This window comes from Anabas testudineus, chromosome 24 (assembly GCF_900324465.2).
Source record: "Anabas testudineus chromosome 24, fAnaTes1.2, whole genome shotgun sequence".
NCBI lineage: Eukaryota > Metazoa > Chordata > Actinopteri > Anabantiformes > Anabantidae > Anabas > Anabas testudineus.
The window spans coordinates 10,314,794-10,336,389 of NC_046632.1; the positions used below are offsets into that span (position 1 = coordinate 10,314,794).

The 21,596-nt window shown below is 41.6% G+C and overlaps 1 protein-coding gene across 4 annotated transcripts in view; it reads left to right on the top strand.

Annotated features, from left to right (window-relative positions):
* Positions 1-21,596, top strand: part of nhsl1b (NHS-like 1b) — an 83,004-nt gene that overhangs the window by 27,832 nt on the left and 33,576 nt on the right. Inside the window, exon 1 of one of the 4 annotated variants that reach the window (XM_026340844.1) lies at positions 3,284-4,687. The exons of 2 other annotated variants lie outside the window; for them this stretch is intronic. In XM_026340844.1, the coding sequence (XP_026196629.1) occupies positions 4,444-4,687 (244 nt within the window). In that variant the 5' untranslated portion in view covers positions 3,284-4,443. Of the gene's footprint in view, positions 1-3,283; positions 4,688-11,601; positions 11,768-21,596 lie in introns of those variants that run through there. One more of the 4 variants, XM_026340848.1, reaches the window with a different exon arrangement.

The following is a 21,596-nucleotide window of genomic DNA, read 5'->3' on the forward strand; positions in this document are numbered from 1 at the left end:
CAATCAAGACCTAAGGCGATGTTGACCAGCAGACAGGACTTTACTAGTCAGAAGAATTTCTGTCTGATAGCCCCCCTCTGTGGATGGAAATGGTAATTACAAAACAACAGTATTGTTGTATTAGTATAGTATTGACAGCATTGAACATCATTTTCAGATTATTTAAAGAGTTAAACAATACAAGACAATCCTAACTTTAAATTAAATGGCCACTGAAACTATTCAGGTCAAGATATACTGCAGCTGGTTTGATGTATACATGTCAGGACATGGCATATAACTTATCAAAGGTCTATTTATTTTAATTTGCATGACATTATTTAGATTATGTTATCTACAGATGACTTGTGACTTTTGCTGCAGGGCTAAAATAGTGGCCTACAGCTCACAGTTTGCCTGCTGCTTCGCTGTGTTTAGGAGAAACCAACGTAACTCTCAGTTTTAACAGACTTCAAAGTCCCAGAAGTTACAAATGGTGTTCAGCAGCACTTTCCACCACCACCAGAGGGCTGTAACTGAGCACCAGCTTGACCCTGCCCTGCCCTCTGGTGGACTGAAGTTGATGGGAAGCTAAATGATAAAAGAGACATTTTGTACTGTGTGACTCACTGTTCCCTGATCTTCCTCGTCCATTATCATGAGGATTACTCACTTTTATTCTGTGCCGTCTCCATCCCTCCGGACAGTGGTATAATCCTGACTGAGTTGGGAGTAAGTTATTTTTTTTTACATTTTCAGAGATACCGTATTCATTATACTGAGAAGCCTGTCACCCTACACCCAAATGATCTAAAGGTCAGTCTCACCCCACCCTTCTAACCTCCCATCATTCTTAGTGGCAGTTTAAAAGCACCGTGCCACCATATGTGGTTAGTCCACATACGCCACTGACCCCACTGGGGCTCAGATGGCTAACTAAGTGAGCTGTCCTGCACACACACACACACACACAGTGTGTGCACAAGAATACTTACTGGTAAATGTGTTCCTCTGGGACGTCATGCAACGTATGCAAGCACCAACACAAAGTTTATGTGGTTTCTTTGGCATAGTACATAGGCATCACATGTCTATTACTGTCTGTGTGAATGATGCATCACCTCTTTGCAAAACCTCCAGGGGGTCTGAAGAGGCTTTTTACACTCTTTTGTCACATGCACTGAAGATCCCCAAACACAATTTAATATTGCTCTTTGCTTATTGTTCAGCACTGGTGCTTTTTATTCATCATTGTTGACTGAAGCACTGACATCGAAGGAGCACTGGCACGTGGCAATTTCTTTTCTGTCTTAAGTAAGTATGTTGTCTTTTGTAATAAAGTAACACACAGGCCGAGTGTTTGCAAGGGAGAGAGGTCCACTTTACCCTGCACATTCCAACACCTCATGGAGGCACTTAATATAGAACTTGGAATATACACACACACACGCAAACACAAAGTTTGAGCATCTTTCCCTTGACTTGCATTGCTACTCTGGAGGTGTACCCTAATTTAAACTATGACTATTACATGCCTAACTCGGATCGTAAAACCAGACATTGGTCTAAGACCCGATTTACGTATTTTATGTAGGTTTGAATGTGGTTGCAGTGAAACAAAATTGGAGAAACCAGTTAGGTTTCCAAAAAGGCAAACTGTCCCCTAATCAACAGGTTTGTATCCAACTGCTACAGAAACACACACATGCACACAAACACCAACTACTATAAAAGTGTCCCAGTAAATGTGGGGTGTTGTAGTGTAATAAAAGCCTTCCTCTGTGGCGGAGCTGAACCCCTGTGTTTAACTGGTTCTGTGAATGTGTTACCGCTGAAGACACACTCTGTGAAACTGTATTTACCAGGATTTGGAATTTGGCAGGGACACTCATCCCGGATTTTTGGTGAAATAAAAGACAATTGTGGATGGGTGGATGCACTAAATACTACTTTCCTTGTGTGTACTTGTGTTGTTGCATCCGGGTTGGCTTGTTGTTCTGCTATATTTACCTTCTGTGTGGTTGGTGTGTATCGATGCCAACGTCTGTCTGCCTGCGTTACCTGCAAACCAGTTCACTTTGATGTAAGGGGGTAATCTGTCTCAAAGATCATACCACAGTGTTCTTAATCACCGTCCCAATCTGAATTACTCTTTAACAAATGAGTGCAACCGGAGTGGAAATAGACAGTGGAGCAAGTAATTTGTTGTCAGCACAGCCTTAAATTAGGCTACATCGTTATATTGGTTTGTTGACATAGCCCGGATCCATGTCATTAAGGCTCTTTGCAAACTTCACATGGTAATTTCAAACAGCAATAACAGGACACAAAATGACATGATCTGTCAGTTCACCTGAAATGAGAGACATGCACCTCTTTCCATTCATCTAACGGCATCCTGTCTAAATGAGCTCTGTGGTCACTAAATACTACATAAAAAACACCTTTGTTATAATCCTGTTGTATATACATTTTATAGACAAAAACTGTACATGTACTGTAGCAATTACGATTGATCATGCAATAATTACCCACTTTTACTGTAAGTGAATATCTACACCAGCGCAAAATCTAATCTTCTTATACTACTTGTGATCATTTAATTAAGTCCAGTTTAATTTTTAGTAAAATGAAGCTGTCCTCTAAATTGCATTAATTACTGCCTCTGCTGTTGCAAGACTTTGTGCACCTTTAAGGGAATAAAAACAAGGGGATTTATAAGATGAAAGACAGATGGGGGTTGAACCAGGATGCTGACCTCTCATGATGATGTTTGCCTTTTCAATTCCCTTTGGGAGTTATGGTACTAAGATGGCTTTTCTTCCTGAAAAGAGGAAATCAATAGACATAACTGGTCTGACTGTGTGTCCAGTTGTGTTTTCTTGTATTTATTATAGCAGTCCTCTATGTTGGTGTGTTGCTTTACACTTTACACCAAAGCCTCAAATCTGACAGCCACTTTTAGTTGTTTCTTTGGAGTGTGTCAGTCTGAACCTGCAGATGTACAGTAGGCTTTCTCAATCCCTTTCATAATTGAAATATTCTTTTGTCAAAAAAGGTCCACTTGAATCAGTGGTCCACTTGAAGACAAGTATAATGAGGAAAGTAAGAATAGGCGGAAGTGGGGGGAAAAGGTGTAATGGAGAAGAAGAAGGGAGAAAAGATTGGGTGGAGAGGTTGCCATGCCGGCAAATGGATACATGGGAGGGGCAGAGATCAGGGATCACAGAAAACAGAGAGAGAGTGAGGGAAGAAGGGACGGGCTGACTCGTATTTCAGCTCAGTGGCTACTAGGGTTGGGTGTAACCTTAGCCCTAACTCAAAACACACAGTCAACTCTTGCCGTCACCGTCTTCAGGACTGTCCAGGAGCGGAGTTCAGGGAATCCTCAACAGCACGTATTTTATTAGTAATAAGTATGTGTGTCGCGCTGCGTGTGTTCAGCAGGTGTCGGCTTCCCTTCCTGATTCTTTCTTTATCACTTGTGCGGATCAGCTGGGGACCAGAGCCAGGTAACACCTAGGCTTTTTTCACACTAGCCTACTTGGCACACGTCTTCTTCACCCACCAGTGACGACAGTGCTCAAGGGACACAGGTCAAAAAAAGCAGGAAGAGGAAAGAGAAGAAGGTGTTTAATTCTGTGGAAACTCAGAGAGGCGTTGTCAACTTTGCCACCTGGATACATATACACAAAATATAGATCTGTTTTTGGATTTTTATCTGGAGGATTTCACATGTGGGCATGTTTATGCCAGTGTGTGAGTGTGCATGCAACTTCATCAGGCTGGGAAAAGACCCAGAGACACTGAAACCTTTTTACTTACTGCTCTGACCTGGTCTGCCAGTGAGACGTGCATGTGTCAGCTGGCCAGTGTGTGCGTGCGCTAACTGGAGATGACAACACTCAAGGGCACAACTAGTGCTGACTTGTTGTGATTGAAAAGTATCTTAATGTAATTTGGAAAGCTCTCCAGCCTGTCGTGCGACACCAAGGAATATTACAGGTCACAGTGAGTGTGTATAGCTGCGTGTGTGCCACGGAGGGGCGGTGATTTTCCAGCTTGCCGGATTGCCTAATTACATGTTTGGGTTAAGGAATCGAGCCCTGAGTCTTTAAGCACAAAAGAAGAGAAGAAATGAAAGATTACTTCGCTGGGTTTTCGGCTCGTGACCCAGAGTTGAATTGAAGGAGTAAGAGGTTGGAAGTTGAACCTGTCCAGGACAGAGTGATGAAGTGGAACGGTGCAAGCAAAGGGAAGGAAAACTGGGCTGTGGCTGAACTTCCTCCTGGAACTCATTTACTACTTACACTTTAAAGCATTAAAGAGCATGTGCAAATCTGGATGCTGTATTAAAATGTTTGGAATCTCATGATTAGAGTGAATATCTACCGAAGGATTATTTTTCTAGATTAAGACATTTTGAGCTAACGTCCTCCCTTCTTGGACGCTCTCTGACTGAGGATGAGAGGGGACAGGAGGTCTGCGTCCTTTCGAAAGGAGAAGGCACCGGGACTGTCCCGGGCTTTCAGCTGGCTCAGCGTGTCCACCCTCTCCCGCCAGAGCAGACGCATCTTCCACAGCCAGAATGAGCTGCACGCCGTTCACAACCGCCACGCGTACTCGCACACTCACCTTCACACTGCTGATAGAGATGAGGAAGATGATGATGACGACAGCTGGGTGTACCACCCTCAACACAAAATAGGTGAGAGCGGAAAGAAGTAAGGGCATGAAAAGATGCTGCTAATAATTCAGCTTGTTAAATATGATACTTCATCCACCAAACCACACATTATGTTTGACTTGGCCACATTACAACTTGTTGCAGTGCTCTGAGCTCATATGAATGGATTTTTGTTCTCACTCTCCACCAGGAAGCCAGTGAATGACTTGTTTACATGCACAGGCAAAGCAAGAAGTGGGTCACTGTCTTTTTATGGCCCCTTGTTCTCCGTCTTTGTATCCCTGACACTTCCTGGTTTTCGTAGGGAGCGAGTAGGGGGGTGTGAGCGGTCAGCGGGAGTACTGGGCTGTCAAAGGGGACTTTGTGTGTGCCAGAGGTAAATGATAATACGTCAGGGCGGAAGCCGGTGACGCCACAGGCTGGTGGCGATGTGAGTGCCGGGTTTGGTTCTGTGGAGAGGATGTGTTTGTGTGGAGGCTTGAATGGCTCATCAGTTATACTAAACACTGTAGAACTATCATTTTTAAATAAACCATGTTACTGACATTTTACATTTGGATCCCATCTTGCTGGAGGTAAGAACAGCATTTATGCTTCTTTCAACGCTGCAGGGGTATTGTGTTACTAGATAAAGATAATAATTTATTCATCAGCTCATTAGTGTGTGTGTGTGTGTGTGTGTGCGTGTGTGTCCATATGACTTCAACAACAATGACTGTAACTGTAGCCTAACCTTTACTTGAGAATGGAAAAAGACACAGATGCTGCACCATAGTCTTACAATGGGCCAGATTAACTTGACCCATAGCACCATCATCTCGAGCTGCCTGTCTCAGCTGGACTCAGATTAGCAAGAGCAGGCCAGGCTAGTTTTACTGTAATGATCACTCACTTGCACTTACATACAATTTTAAGGTACCTTAGGTACTACAGTTTCTCCATTTGGTTACTTTGACTCTACTGCAGCTCAGAAGGAAATATTGTACTTTTTACTGTACTGCAGTAGACGGTTTTAGTTACCATGCAGATGATTATCAATACAAAATATAATCAACTAATAAATGCAGAAGGTGGTTGAAATTAGCTCCACCTTTAGAAGCTGGTGTTTTGTTTTGCACACAAGTCTCTGTGTAACAGAGATGTTGTTTAGGTCTGGATAGGTAATGTGGCAGTAAATGCATGAATTTGTAATAAGTTATGTACCCTTACATAAAGTGTTTATAAATTGTTTGTGGAAAAATCAAGAAAGACGAGAATTATTGCAGTGTTTATACATTTGGCTGAGGTAAATTAAAGTAAACTGTGAAAAAGTTCTACGCAAACAGACTTAGAAAAATAATCATGACGTGGAGTACCTGAAGCGTGTGTAATCACATGAACAGACGAGAGCAGATCTGTGTGAAGCGATGAAGAGATAACACTGCGCCTCCGGCTCTTCATCTCTAACTACTATAAAGTCTTCATGACAATAGCTCAGTCTCAGTAATGTCTAATCTATTGTTGGTTTGAATTAAAATGTTTAATAAATACTGCGGCTCTTAAAGATGTGGCATTGCCTAATCATAGGTTTCCATTACATTGCCTCGCAGGAATGTGGGGCTCGTTGCTCTTGTTGTCTTTTATTGCATGTCTCTGTCCTTCTTAGTCTCTCTATCACCTCTGAACCTGCTCCTTCCTAAAACAGCTCAGGGCTGCACATAGCTGGGATGGTTCGAGGTCCTGACATCTTTTCAAACCCAAAGGATAGAAGCTGCAACCAAATGGGTTTTAAACAGTCACCATCATTAAACCAAAGGTTTTAGATGTTAAATGCCAGCTAGTGTAAAATAGGTATTCATACTTTTGTTATTCAAATATAAAGGTGATGCTATTACATAGCTAGAATATATATTCACTGGCTTTGGAAAATATACTTGTATCTGAGTCTTCATCTGAAAATGCTATGCTCAGTATTATTCCTCAGTTTGATCTCTGATAAACAAGAGCATCATCCAACCTGTTTTGAATCTGCCATGTTTGTCTATGTTTATCTCTCAAAGCTCTCAAAAGCTTTATTTGATTGGAATTGATTATTTGGTAGTTAGAGTTAGTGAAACAAATTAAAACAGGTCAATTCCAATTTACAATAATTGATCATTTACTTGTAAACTTTCCAAGAAAGGAACGGGGGTGGTGTTTATTGATTGAATGATATCGGCTAACAACAAAGCTTGGCAGTGGAGAGAACGCTTTAAAAGGATGAAAGGCAATACAGGAAGTTTTCTTTAAGTCAGTCTCTTTGACTTGTTTTTCATACTGCCTGACACACCCTCCTTTTTCTTTCTCTCTCTCTCAGTCTAAATCATTTTTTACATCTAATTCTAGGACAGACAGTGTCATAGACAGGCCAATAGAAAACTATTCCTACAAAGTGTGCACACACACTACACACGTCTACACACAGAGCACAGCGCAGACGAAACATCCTATAAGAACGCATCTCTAGTTTGAACCTGATGTATTTATAACATCTGGATCTTACTTCCACACAGCAGCCTGGACCCATTATAAGACACATGGACAGCCGTCCACCGTCCCTGCATGTAAATATAGCCTTAAATGAGTGCCTGTGGCTCCAAACCGGCAATTTTGACGCTGTCTCCAGCTTGACTGGCCGTGCGTTTGCCTCGGTTGCCGAGGCAACGGGCATGAGTGTTTTCCTGGTGTGGTTCAGTTTGACCTTCCCATTGGGACCACTACACGAACCAATCATGTGTAAGAGAGCCGTCTGCTACACAAGCTGCTATTGGCCATCCTGGAGAATTATGAATAATGCATTATAACAATGTACAATATGAACAAAACAACACAAAAAAAAGTGTTGTTTGTAGTTTCTTTGCTACCTGGTTGTCTCCATTTGAAGAACTACAGTGAGATTTGCTTTTGTACTGCAGGGGTACAGTGTCCAGTGTCCCAGATTGAGTTTTTAAGTTGTTTTTCTGTTTTTAAATTGTTCATGAGCTGTATTGGCACAGAGCAGACTTTAGCTTGATAATGCAGCCCCTGGTCAGGCTGCTGAGCCCCCTCCCGATATCTGGGTCTGAATCCCTGTCTGGCTTGTGTAGTATCTGGCAATCTGCGCTTTACATGATTCCATTACTGACTCTTACTGTACATGCAGTTCATATGTTTTGTGCAGAAAGTCATTTTTCAAGTGAAATGAACATGGTAACTCTGATCTAGATTTTTGCTTTTGGCATTTACATGATTGCTCTATGTTAACATGCAAGTTTGGATTTACAGATTTAGCAGAATTTGGCATGTGATGTGTTCATGGATCTACAGTACTGTGGTTGTCCTTGTCTATGCTTTTTAAAATCATATTTATTGACATATTGACCTAAATATTAACCATACTTTGGCATCATGCAAGTGTTGTGGTGGCCAGCGTCTGAATTGGGTTCTATATTTTAAAATACTGTTAATGAGCTTTTCATTATTTGATTATGAATATTTCACTATTTGTTGATAAATTCAGACTGTGTAAAAAGAGACATGTTTGACTGCGTGAGATCTTTGTGAAATTTGAGAGTATCCAGCAGAGACCAAACTCTTGCGTAACAGTCTTCCACACACATATTCATCATCATTGTGTAGTCCATGTGTAAATCCAGATTAGCAGATAATTCGCTGTCAGGGGGAGAAGATGTGATGTATAAACCAGCAAGGCCTCATTAAAAAAACAGACAGAAATCTGGTGATGTGGCCCACAGCCCAGGATGTAGGATGACAGGATGACACACACACGCACACACAAAATATATATGCTCACACACCATACATTCACACTTAATCTGAAAGGTGGATTAAATTTATGCTCTTAAACTGACTTCTTTTGTTCTCTTTCTCCACTATGTGCTGACGATGACGCTGTTATCTTCAGGTAAGTCCAATCTTTTCATCTCTGACCCACATAACCTCCGTTTTATGCCTCTGTTAGTTGATCCAATGTCAGACTTACTGTCTACAAAACCTGAAAAGCCTGTCGCACATCGCAGCTCAGTTTTAGTCCATCTTAAATCGCATTACCTCTTATTCCCCTCTAAAATCTCAGCATTCTGTTGCATTACCACTTTTTCTATATCACATTGTATGTATCCTATTATCTAGAAAATTAAGCTCTGACCCCGTTATGAAAAGGTCCAGTGGAGGAAAACATGCAATTATATTTGTGAACATGATTTTAGGTTGTTTGGCAGCAGAGATCCAGGGTGCACTGATGTTGCCCCCGACACAAGCGACGATGTAATTTGGAAACGAGAGTTCACAAACTTCCTCAGCACATATTCAGGAGCTATTATGATGTCACGTTGATGATACTGGTCATTTCAAGTTTAGCACAAATCTAATCGTATGATTGGATTTCCCATTTAGTTTCTGCTGATCTGTTTTAAACAAGAGGCTGGTAGAGTTAGATTTTTCCAGTTCCACGTTCTTTTTCATCGTGTGTCTGATTCTTCACATTACCGAAGCACTATGTTTGCTACAAGCTTAGATCTTATCTGCTTGCATTATTTGGTTTTGTCTTGCACTGGTGCAGACAGTATGTCACACGTCGCCCTGCACTGAGTGTCGTATATGTGCCGTACACTGAGTTTAAGTTTAAGATAAGATATTGCCTATGAGTCTCATATGCAGCACATGATTTAGCCCTTTTACGATAATGTTGTATTTGTAGAGAAAGGCTGTATTTTGGTGAATGACAAATGCGGCCAGCTGGAAACCTTCTGAATACAGTTTTTATATCCTGTAGTTACAGTACGAGGCTGCCATTTAACCAGACAAGTGTTGCCACGTATTGCATTGCTGAAGGGACATCAGACATCACAGCCTGAACAAAATGAAGGAGCATTACAAACCAGAATAACTGTCAAGTTAGAGACAAGACACAACCAAAATACTGCACAAACAAAAAAGACTGATAAATGCAAACAGTAATAATAGAATAATTACATTTCCATGCATTTCATTCTGCATCATGTAGTCCTGTTGAAGGAAGTTATAATTTATACTGAGGAGCAAAATGATTGATTTAAATTGTGAAAGTTGGTGCAGTGGTCCTCAGACATTAGGTCTTGTGACCTCTTAAAACAAAGCAACAATCTGTTGTATGGTAGAAAATGCTACATGTAAAATAATGTAATGTAAAAGGTACAGTTTGTTTATTTACTATAATTTACACTTATAATAGTATTAATGTGATTTGGTGCAGGGAAGGAAATCCACCTCTCTGCTTTTACCACTTCCTCTCTGTGAGAGTAGTGATTAGACAGACCTCAAATTGTTTCAGAGCCAAGGGGCTGATGGTGAACGTCAAACTTAGAGCTATTTGGGCAAACCAGCAGCCAGTTAAGGTGGAGGTTTGATGAAGCCAGGTTTTATTGTGTGGTTTGGGTGGTTTTATTTGTGGATTTGAGTGTTTTTAATTGCAGATTATTTCCAGGGCTGTGTTTTTATGAGACTCTATCCAGTTGCATACACACTTGCACACCACTCAGCCTGGAGCTGGTGACATCTGGTCGAAGCAGACATGTTGTAGCCTGCAGAGATACTGGGGTGGGAATAACGTGTACATTCACACACTCGTGTGAATGCGTGTAACACTGTCAAGCCATAAGTATGAATATAGCACTTTTAGTTTATAGCTTGAACTATAGTAATTTCTGTAATTACTGTAACTATTTTGCATGAAAGATTATGAATTCTTTTGAACTTGATGGATGGAGCCATAATCATCTCTAAAACAGATTATAGTCCTCTGAGAGTAACTAAATGCACACAGTTCGTTCTCCATGTTGTGTCTGTTATGCACTTATCTATAATGATAAACGTGAGCTTTTGGAGTGAATTTAGGGCAAATACACAACCTTACCGAGTTTTATATTGGTTACCATAAATCATTTGAGATCAGTGGATTATCCCACGAGCTGTCTTAAAAGGCCGAGCATGTAAAGTGTCTTGTGACTCGTGTGATTGGTGGTGTTTTAGTGACCTAATCCGTGTAATCAGTAACTTGCATACTCACAATAAACTTGTATTATTGGTTCGTTATAGGTTTACATTTAAGCTTTACCAACCGTCATTGACGTGACCTGCAGTTTGTGCTGTGCCATTACTTTGGAAATCAATGCCATTTTCTATTCAGCTGTCTTGTCTAGGGTAAACCGAAGTGAGTGTTGACACACTTGGTTCCCAGGCTGCTACTGCCTGGATTTTGATACTTGTTTTGTTTCTTTTTACCATACAGTAGGGCCAGCGTGGAGGGGTTGGGATGAACCAAGCTTGTCGCTGCTTCTGATAACAAACAATTGAATTGTGAGGATTAAAGCGATTATATTTGATGAGCACACAATGGATCGGCCTCAAGCCGGGGCCCCCTGCCTCACTCTGAACTGCTGACCACCCAGATTTTTTACCACAATCCTCTATGAGGCTCGCACGCTCTGTGTGTAATTTTGTTTTTATTTTTGCCTGCCCTAATAAGTTGCATCATATTTGAACTTTCTAAACTAAATACTGTACACAGTGTGTGTAATACAGTGATTTGTGTACGTATCTATATTAAGGAAACCAGTTTGGGGGCTTGTGGTTGACAGCAGCTTTAAGAGTTCAGGCTGGGCTTTTAGCTCTCTACCGCTTAACACTGATTGGGTAGAGAGATTTCAGTGGTGGGGGGTAGAGGGGTGGGGTGTCAGCGTGGTTGAGAGACATTCAGAAATGTTGGGAGAAAGAGGGGAAGCAGAGTGGTGGGGGTCGCAAAGCAGTTTCCTGGTGTAGAAGTTGGCCTGCTGCCACTCAGAGCGTGTGTATGTTGGTGCGAATATGTGTACGAGGGGATGCTATGAGGGAGGGAGATGGCAAAGGAGGCAGCGGGAGAAGGGAGCGCATGTGTCAGGACCTGTGTGTCTGTGTGTGAACGCTTTGACTGCGCAGCGTAGAGGGAGAGGGGGAGAGGAGAGGAGGGCAAGAAAGAGCCAAACCGGGAAACGGTGAGAAAGAAGAAAGAAACCGGTGTTTGTTTCCTTGTGGATACATGGGGAGGAGCCATGTTCTGTCTGAAAGGTAAGTCTGTTTTCAACAAGAGTGTGTTTGTGTCATCCTGGTGAGTGTCGCCTCTGATATTCAAAAACAGAAATTGTGTGAAGTAGTCACGGACTCTGTATCCCTGTGTTTTCTACAGTGAAGGAAATCCTCCTCCCTTCTATCTTTAACACCTTCTTCCTTTGTTCCTTCTGCCTGTCTCCGACTTATTTTAGGTTCACTGACTTTAAGCCTCTCCCTCTCCCTTTTTCTCTTTTTGCTTTCTACTCACCCTCCTTCCAAGTTGTTCTCTGATTAATTCTCCACAGTTCTCGACTTTGTGGGAATGTTATGAGTTGCTGACATTGAAAACTGTGTGTGCAACTCACTGCATTCGCTTCGTATGTCCCACACTTGGGAGAATATTACAGTTGAGACGTTTTTGTGTGTTGAGTGTGTGTTGTCCACAGTAACAGCTGGCGAACCAGCAGTTGCTGTCCAGCAGAGTGGGGCCATGTGTTTGCTGTTTCTTCACGGACAGGTTAAAAGTAAAATAAAAGGGCGAGAGTGGTGTCTCTTTTACTGGCAGCCTCATTTAGCATTTCAGTCTGGTCTTACACAGTACGGTCAGTGCTGTGTTATTTTATAGCACATGCCTCCAGCCCTACACACACACACACACATACACACACACACACACACAGACTGATTTTACCATTAGATTAGCAATGAGAGCATAAAACTCTTCAGTAAGCTTTAGTTTTTCATTTTTATGTGCTACACTGAAACTTTTAAATTGTGGTGGGGAAAAAAAAAATCATTCTCAGCTGCAAATTACTAACCAGTCCAAACAATTATCTCAGAAATGAGGAAACCTTTCTTCTTGTGAAACCAGAATATTTTCTCTTTCTGTAGCTTGTAGATTTATGGCTTCCAGAAATGAGGTAATATAAACTCAACACTTCAGCTATTTGAGGCAGCATCCCAGTTCATCAGCTGTAGGAGGTAATTTGTGTTTGTCAGTTATAGTTTCCACACTGTGTGACTCTGGCCAAACTTGGAATATGGAGAGAAACGAATGTGGGAGTTTTGTTAAATTACTTAATTTACCAAAAAAAATTTTTTGCCTGGACTCAGTCTTACACCAAACTTCCACTTAACATTAGCTGTAGTTAGAGACAAAAGGCACCAGTTTGAGTTTGCAGCTCCAAAGTAGATGATACACTGACCCAAATACTTTGCATTACATGTAACACCGTGATCTGACCAGTAGATTACTCTACATTGGTTGCCAGTAACAGAATGTCTGCTTATATTATGAACCCCCACTGTTAGATAGTTGCCAACTCTAAGGCAGATTTGACACATTTTCAGTCCATGTTCTTTCACATCCAGCTGTGACCGAAGTGGATTCTCATCTGTTTTGCCCATGTGCTCACTCAGCCCCCCCTCTCCTCTTATGCATTATAGTGTAAGCCCTTTCGCTAGCCAGCCAGCCAGTCCACTTGGTGTGGCTTTTGGCATGTTACATAAGTTATTTCTGCACTTGTGCCCAAGTCTGTTGCAGAAACAGACATAAGAAGGGACTGAGTATGGATTAGTGATTTTTTTTTTGTGAGGAGACCTCATTCGCACTCAAATTGGAGGTTTCCTGCAGTGGGGAGTTTAAAGATCCAACATGTGTGCCCATGTCAAGTGAATGTAAGCCATGTCCAGTCTGTAAAAACATGTCTTTGGCTGAGTGGAACTCGGTCTAAATGTTTCCTGGTTTGTCTTCAAACACTCTGATTGCAGTTCTCTCAGATGTGTGAGCATTATAGCAGCTTCAGATGTTTTGGTTGTGGATAGTGTTTGAGGATGAAATGCAGATGTGGCGATCCAGATGCTCCAGTAAAGTTGTTGGATTGTCCAGTTTGAATAAGTTTGCTCTAATGAAGTCATACTGGGTGACTAGGAAACTTCACAAACATAATGTGATAAAAGTATTGTTAGAAATATTTAACGAGTGAATGTTATTCTTGATTTGTTTGTACCAGACTGTGCACAGTATAATCTCCCATTTAGTCCATGTTGTCCTGTTTGTTTTCAAGCCGATTTGAGTATTTCAAATATACATTTCAAAACATTAAAAAAACATCTAAATAACAGTTGTCAGCACCTTATTTTAGCAAACTCCATAAACACTGCACCTGTGCTGTGCGTCTGGAGAGACTGTGACCTCTTAAACTGAGGCTGACCCTCTACCTGCCCTCTGGCCTTGTGGGTAGCTGTGTTGATGGATGTTCTCACACTCGATGTGGCAGGCTGCTTATCTTCAGCGGAGGTGAAGAGAGGAGCAGGAGGACAGAGAGGTGCTGAAATGCAGACAGTAGAATGGGTTTCATTGTGGGTTTGCTGACTTATAAAACGTGCTCAAGAAAGCATCAGAACCAGTACTACACTATGGATTGTGTTATTAGTCATCCTAACTTAAGTCCTGTGTATTCAAACATACTAGATGAAGTCAGACATTTCAGTGAGATAAGATAAATCAAGAGAAGTTTAACTGTGGATCAAAAAAATTTATAACAGTAACCCTTACTAAATTATTAGTAAGTGTGTTTTGAAGTAATTTACACCTTATTAACTAATTCCTAGTGAACTATCTGTCTAATTTAAAGACTTGACTTCACTTTGTTTATGTGTGTCTGCAGTTGTCATTCCTCACTTTGAAGTAACACTGGTGTGTATTTACAGATTGATATTTTATGTTTAGTAAATGAGTTATTGACCTCTGTAAACAAGTCAAGCTTTTCCACGTTGCTGGTCTTGATAGAGAAACAATAGATGCTGAAGTTGCAGTCGCCTGTGAAAGGACTCGTGTCGGGACTCCAGTGAACCTTTTGTCTTCTGAAAAGAGCTTACAAAACAATAGCTTTTTTTTTTTTTTTTGGGATAGTTTAAAAGTTTAGGAAGTTGACTGAGAGTCTGCAAACAGGACTTTGCGTGTTCTTAATATGACACATGGTTTCTTAGTTAGCAAGAGTTAAGCTTGGATGTTTCTAGGGACATGGCTTGAAAATTTGGTTGTGGGTGAAGTGCAAGAATACAATGGCTGAATCCCTGTGGATGACTTCCTCAGACAGAGGACTAACACAGCATGCAGGTGCTCCTCTCCCTCCATTCAGACCTATGTGTGGCCATGGTTACCATTGTCCCTTTCCCAAAGTTTTCCGCTTTGGCTTCCGCCTCCTAAGGTATGTTGTGCACATGAGTTTTTGAAAGGCACATAGAAGAACTTAAATGCACACACAACTAGTAATAATCTTCTTTTAGATGCAGTGGACTGTGATAGTCTGTGATAAATGCAGTGCGTGATGGACGAGACCTGACATATGAAGCTGTTTGTAAAATGGCAATAATTTCTGTTCATGTGAGTTAAAAAAAAAAAGAGGCCTTTTGTGATGTTATGATGCTATTACTACTTGTGTGGGTCTGCATGACTATACACCCGCAGATGATGTTCTCTGTGTGAACTGGATGACCTACTGCTTCTATGTATTTATGGATTTAGGGCAACAACAGTGTTAAGTGCAATTTAGGCCACATTCAGAATCTTTTGGCTGAGTGGGCTGTGTGTTTCCACTAACTGTTTCATGTGTGTGCATGTACACTGTGGTTTGTCCATTATGTTGTGAGAGTGTGTGTGTGTGTGTGTGTGTGTGTGCGTGTGCGCTCAATGCTTTTGGTTTTGTAATCTGCTTGTGTGTTGGCTGACTCACCGTCCTGTGGAAATGATAACCATCAGTAATGGCGGTTTTAGCCTCTGGCTATCTGCTAAGCCTTTGACAGGATAACAACCACACAGACACACACACACACACACACAAAATATGCACTCACACACAATTCTCTATTCCCGCAAAGTTGAAATAAGTTAGGACTTTTTATAGTATTTGCATGTACATTTATAGCACTCACACTGGTCTGATGCAGGTGTTAGACACCAGCAGAGGGAGACATTTGTCTCCTCTCACTTTTTCTGGTTTTCTTTTTGCTGTTTTTAAAAAAATTCATTCACGGATCAGTGTATTATCCAGTCTTCATTTTGTCTACTTCTATTCTGAAGTAGTCTCCACCTTATTCATCTGGGCATATCAAGATCAGCCACCCTCGCAGCCAAGCTGATTAAGGATTGTACACAAACATGCGCACCCTCACCTGGAAGGTTAGTCTGAAGTTTTTGCCACTCTCACCCAGTTTGTTAATCTGTGCGTATCTGTTTGTTTGCTGCTTATCCCGTTTCTGCTGCACTTACACATGTCTGTGTTTGACTGTGCAGCATTACTTCGTGGTCCATCTGTGTTTTTCTCTGTGTTACTCTCTGACTTCAGCTTCATTGAAATTATTCACAAATTTGAAATACGTCATCAGTGTGTGTGCACTTGTGATGCATGCATTTTAGGCTAGATCTGTACACATTGTAACTGCAGTGAAGGTCCAGCTCAGACAGTAGGTTGATGTTTGGCCCACATGCAGCTTTCTTCACACAGTTTGCGTCATCTAAGTTAACCAGCTGACACACAATATGCCAAGTCTTCTGCACATTAGAGCTGTGGAGGTAATGTAGGTAATTAGCTACAGCCTGGTGTCCATCTGTAGTGTGTGTGTGTGTGTGTGTGTGACAATCAGAGGCTATGGGCTGGAGGCTGGATAATCTGGGTTTAGAGATTACGACGACGTTGAGGAGAAGAGGAAAGAGGGAGTAGGAGGAGCGCCATGTGGATGCCACTGGACAATGCCTCTGTCCTGTCTGAGATGGGGTGAAGGATGCTCTTAGATGCTGCAAACTCAGAAGGACTGTTTTTTCTAAGATGATCTCTAATCTACTGTAGGAGGTGTGCATTATCTTTGAACATGAACTTACTATTTAAGATGGTTAACATGGTTTCTTGACTTTTTTTTTTGGATAATCTTTCCACACAGCTTGTGGTGGATACTTCTGGGTCACTGCAAAGGGTAAAAACATGCTCTGACCACTGGTATTTCCAGTAAGGCGCTCGTATTTGTTTCTGCATCTTTGGAGTATTGCTACAATTTCTTGTGGTGACTTTTGGGGGTCGAATTTTTTGTTTTTGCAAGCTGCCGGGGTGTCCACTGACAGCCAACTGACAATCATACAGGATTTTTTTAATGGCAAAATGCTAAAATAGTTCTTTGGAATATTTGTTTTGGAGTTGAATCTTGTAACAAGGCACACAGCCTTTCTTTGTCAGGCAAATCAATGCAAGTCAATAGGATCCCCTGAGAGAAGCAAAGGAAAGACAAAAACAGTAGGAGGAGAGAGAGGGGGATTGGGTCCACGGTAGGTTACAAAACCTCCAAACCTCCATCCTATCTTCCCAGAAAGAGAGGGGGAGGACTATTAAGGGTTTGGAAGCAAGGGGGAGGTCTTCCAAACATACCCTTCTGTCGCCCCTCCATCCCACCACCTCAAGTGGAGGGTCCAGAAAGACACAGGGTTGTGCAAGAAGGAGGAGGAGTTGGGGGCTTGGATTCTGGACAGAACAAGGGAGGGTGGCTGGTGGTGGGGGGGTGGGTTTAGGTCTTAGCCCGGCATGATCACATACGTGCACTGCCTCTCCTCAAAGCCGGTGGTCAACTGCTTGCACAGGGCTTGCTATGAGGACCCCTCTAGCGAGAAGCGAACTCTGTGCTCCTACAAGCCCGCCAGCAAGATGGGGAACAGCCTCCAGTCTGAGGCTTTCTCCAGCTCCAAGCCCGCCAGGCCGGAGGGCTGCCTGCGCAAACGTCTACTCTCTGTGTCAAAGGTTCACCAGAAGCAGGACTCTCTCTGGACACCCAAACCGCTGCTTGGACCCCTCGCTACAGGCTCACCAGGGAAAACACAAACTTATCAAGATGGAAAAGGTACAAACTAGAGAGAAGCCCACATTCACTGTCACTTGGTTTGTTATCTTGTTATCAAAGTTGCAGAGTTGGCACAAACAAACCTTTGGCATCAGAGATTTTAAGACTAAAGTTACTTTTTAGTTCCCATCTAGTCTAGACTTTCCAAATTTTACAGTAGCCCTGTTGTTACACTACATTTACGCTGATAAACACTGTGATTGTAGGGTTCTTCTCTACACTGTTAGAGCTACTGAGATGGCGGCCTCAGTGAGCATCTTAAGACTTAACACTACATTCCTGTTTGGCTACATTGATGGTTGTTGTATTTGTTGTCTTGCTTCTGAGTGTACTTAACTCACCTGAACTGTTTGCGGGAAATAAGGACACCTGTGATAGAGGCTTTCCCAAGCCTAGCTTTGTCTCTTTCTATTAGCTGATTTCCATCTCCCTGGTAACTGAGTGATCAGTGCCGTCTGTCAATGTGTGTGCAAGTGTGCATCTCTACGTGTGAGTGTGTTATTCTGGGCGTTTAGTGTGGCATCAATTCAGATTTTGGTTTTATGACCTTGGAGACCTTTGGCCTTTGCTGAGGTAGAGTGTGCTCCAGGCAGGAACCTCAGAAAAATGATTCATGAATACTGTCACTGATGCCTCACCCCATAACCTGCCATATTAGTTACTGTCAAGGAAATCTGTGTTACCCTATGTTTGCGTAGTCATATCTAATGTCTGCTTTGTTATATATAAGGACTTTCCTGCTGTATTTATCTGATCATGCTCATATTACTTGCACGCATTGTTTGTATAGCCTCTTTGTTTGTGCATTTATTTGTTAATGAATATATTCCTGTTTGCCTACTTGCATCGAGATCATGCTTCACCCTCTGTTGGGACTCTAGTTCTCCCCTGGGTAGTCACCCCTGGGAACAAGGCACAATAGTTAGCAGCTGGAGGTGATGGTCCACGCCTGGAGGGAAGTGTAATAGAGCTGACAGTATGGGGGTGATGGAGTTGATACTCTTGGGGTTATGAATGTGACCCACTTTCACCTCTGCCACTATATAAAGGAGCCATCATGGAGGTTTGAGAGAGCGTTGAAGGATAAAAGAGAGACTGAAAGAAGTGTCTTTGACCTGTTTCGGATTATTTTTACACTTTTCTGTCACTTAACAATAAATAATATAACTACAAATAAATACCACACTACTATACACATACTGTATTAATAGTCACTATGAATGTAATGTAAACTATAAAAGAAAGTAATTATTGTAGCCAGGCTCAGCATAGTGTCCTACAAACAATACACTTTTTCCAACTTTTTGTTATTGTCCCATTTTGAATCTTTGTCCATCCACTTACTGTACACAAACTTCTCTCTAATGTCTCTATGCACGTATGCTTATTCAATACCAAATTCCTTATCCCTCATTCCTTTGTTTTTAGCAATAACAATATTCTGCCAGACGAGTGTGGCCCGTGCGCACGTCTGCTTCGGCTAACGTGCCATGACAGCTCAAGATGTCGCTGCCATGCGTACAGTATTGTCTGGGCTCTGTAGGTTGAATCAGCCTCCCAGTCACTCTGTATTCACGCACCACTAAACAGACGACCCTTATACACACAAACATGCACAAATTGGAGTTTGGCTAATGTGTCTTTTGTGTGCATTTGCATGTCTTGTTGTATGCACGCTGCTTCTGTCTGTTCTTACTGCCTCTCTTAAGTTCCCTTTTTCCACCTGCTTCTGCTATTGTTTACAAAAATGTAAATTTTCTTACTGTAACATGCAAATGGCATAACTTTTTTCTTTCCTTGACTTCTCCCCTTGTCCTGCTTTTAGTTTTATCAGTTTAGTGGTGGAGCAGGTGTTCCACCAGATCCCCCTTAATCCCTCAGTGGGGAGGCAGGTTCTGCTATCGACCAATCAGTGCCAACAGCTCCCGAGGGAAGAGCACCTGAGGGAGGCCTGGCTTGTGGAGTAACTAGATCAGGCCAAATGAAATGGATTGACTGCATTTATGGGGGAAGCACTGCTGAAAATCATTTAGGATAATATATCTGTGGCAGTGGGAATAAGGAGGGGTTTGATCTCAACCTCAGCTCTTTGTTATTGCCTTCACTAAACACGAACATAAGCACAATTCATGTATTTTCAAGGTAATAAAAACCTAATTAGTTGGGGACAGGATAGCTTCACCAGTGTCAGAGTTTTATTAGAGCAGCACCTTGACTGGATACAGAGTCACGGTACTGTAGATGGAATTTTTGATGTCTAGAAAATAGCATGTGTAGTCAAACATTTATTACTCTCACCTTTACAAGGGTTAGGGGACAAAAGAAGCAACAACCTTAAGGTTTCCCCTGATTATAATCTCTTTCCTCCTTCTTTCCCGTCTTTTAAACCAATTCTTTTTTTCCTAAACTGTGATTTTAGATAAAGGTAGATAATTAAGTAAAGTGTAAACAAAACTTTGAGTAGTTTTCTTAACTCTTTGCAGAAAAATATCTGGTCAAAGCAGCTTGTCTTTTTCTGACTCAGAGATTTTTAGGGTTAGGGGAAAAACCATTCCTAAAAATACAATGAGATCTCAAAGTCTTAAACACAGATGAGTAACGACAAACAGACACCCCCAGTAGCAGGTTTGAAGAGGCAGAACAATGGAGAGCATGACACACAGCTTAATGAGATGAAGAAAAAGAAGGGGAGCTCATACATACACACAAGCACTTGCGAGAATTGCGGGTCAGGGGTTGGTTCGGGTCATTCAACTGTAAAATAAGGCTCTGTTTTCCTTCAAAGCAACCCTGTCGGCCCCAGTCTCTGTGTCTCCCTCTTTCTCCCTTTTTTCACTGATTTAACCCTGTTTTTGTCTGTGTGTATGAGTGCATATATGCTCATTTGTGTCTATCCATTCTGAGTTGAATAGCTAGTGCCTAATTCCTGCTATGTCACTGCACACACCAATTTTATATAGAAATGATTTAGAAAATAAAGGAGGTGAGCTGTAATCACTGGGACATAGCTGTCTGTGTATCTAACAGACGGAGACCTCTCAGCTTGTTAAAGGCCTAATAGGTTAATGGCTGGATAGTGATTGGCTAAACAGGTGCTCCGCTATCATGTGTGACCAGAGGCTAATGAAGCCATCACTGACATATACTGAGAGGCGATTGGGTTCAGTCTGTGTGTTTACATATCTGAGACCCCTGCTTTTTGTTCATTTTAAAAATATTTGCTGCTTGTCATTGTTTGGTCAGATTAATAGAGTGGGTCAGGGCTCAGCTGGCTTTTCATTTAAGAGACTGGAGAAGAGGAGTGAGTCACAGAGAACAGTGTTTACTTCAGGAGGGATCAGGTGTTACAGACCCTCAAAGTCTCATATGTTTACAATTGAGTTTTACTTAATAGCTTGATTAATATATCACAGATAATCACTGAAATGTGCTGAGAATGTTTTTTGCTTTCTCATTAAATGAACTTTTATTTTCTGGTTGGCTGCTGTCTGCTGGCTGCCAGTTGACCTAGAGAGCCCCCTTGAGGCTGAGTCAGTGTACTTCTGATACACGATGTTTGTAGGATCTTTGCTTATCTTCTCTCGTCTTCTCTTTGTGGTTCTTGTTGCTTTTATTGACTGAGTCAGTTTTGCACTGAGCAGACACATTATTGTAAAGTGGTATGTGTTGCTCCATCTTGTAGTACGAACTGTTTTGAAATTATACAACATGACCCAGGTCTGTGGTGATGTTCTCACGATTTTAAAAATGTAATAGACTAATTATTAATTAGCCAATTAAAAGAAATTAATTGCAACCCTTCTTTTTTTAATGTTATTAGTGATATGCAGTATATTTTATGCACACTTAAAAATCAGTTGCATAAAGAATGCAAGCTCCTGTCGTAATACTCCCATAAAACCAACCACTATTAAAACAAATGTGATTTCAAGACTTGACAGCTACATTTGCCCTCCTCTTG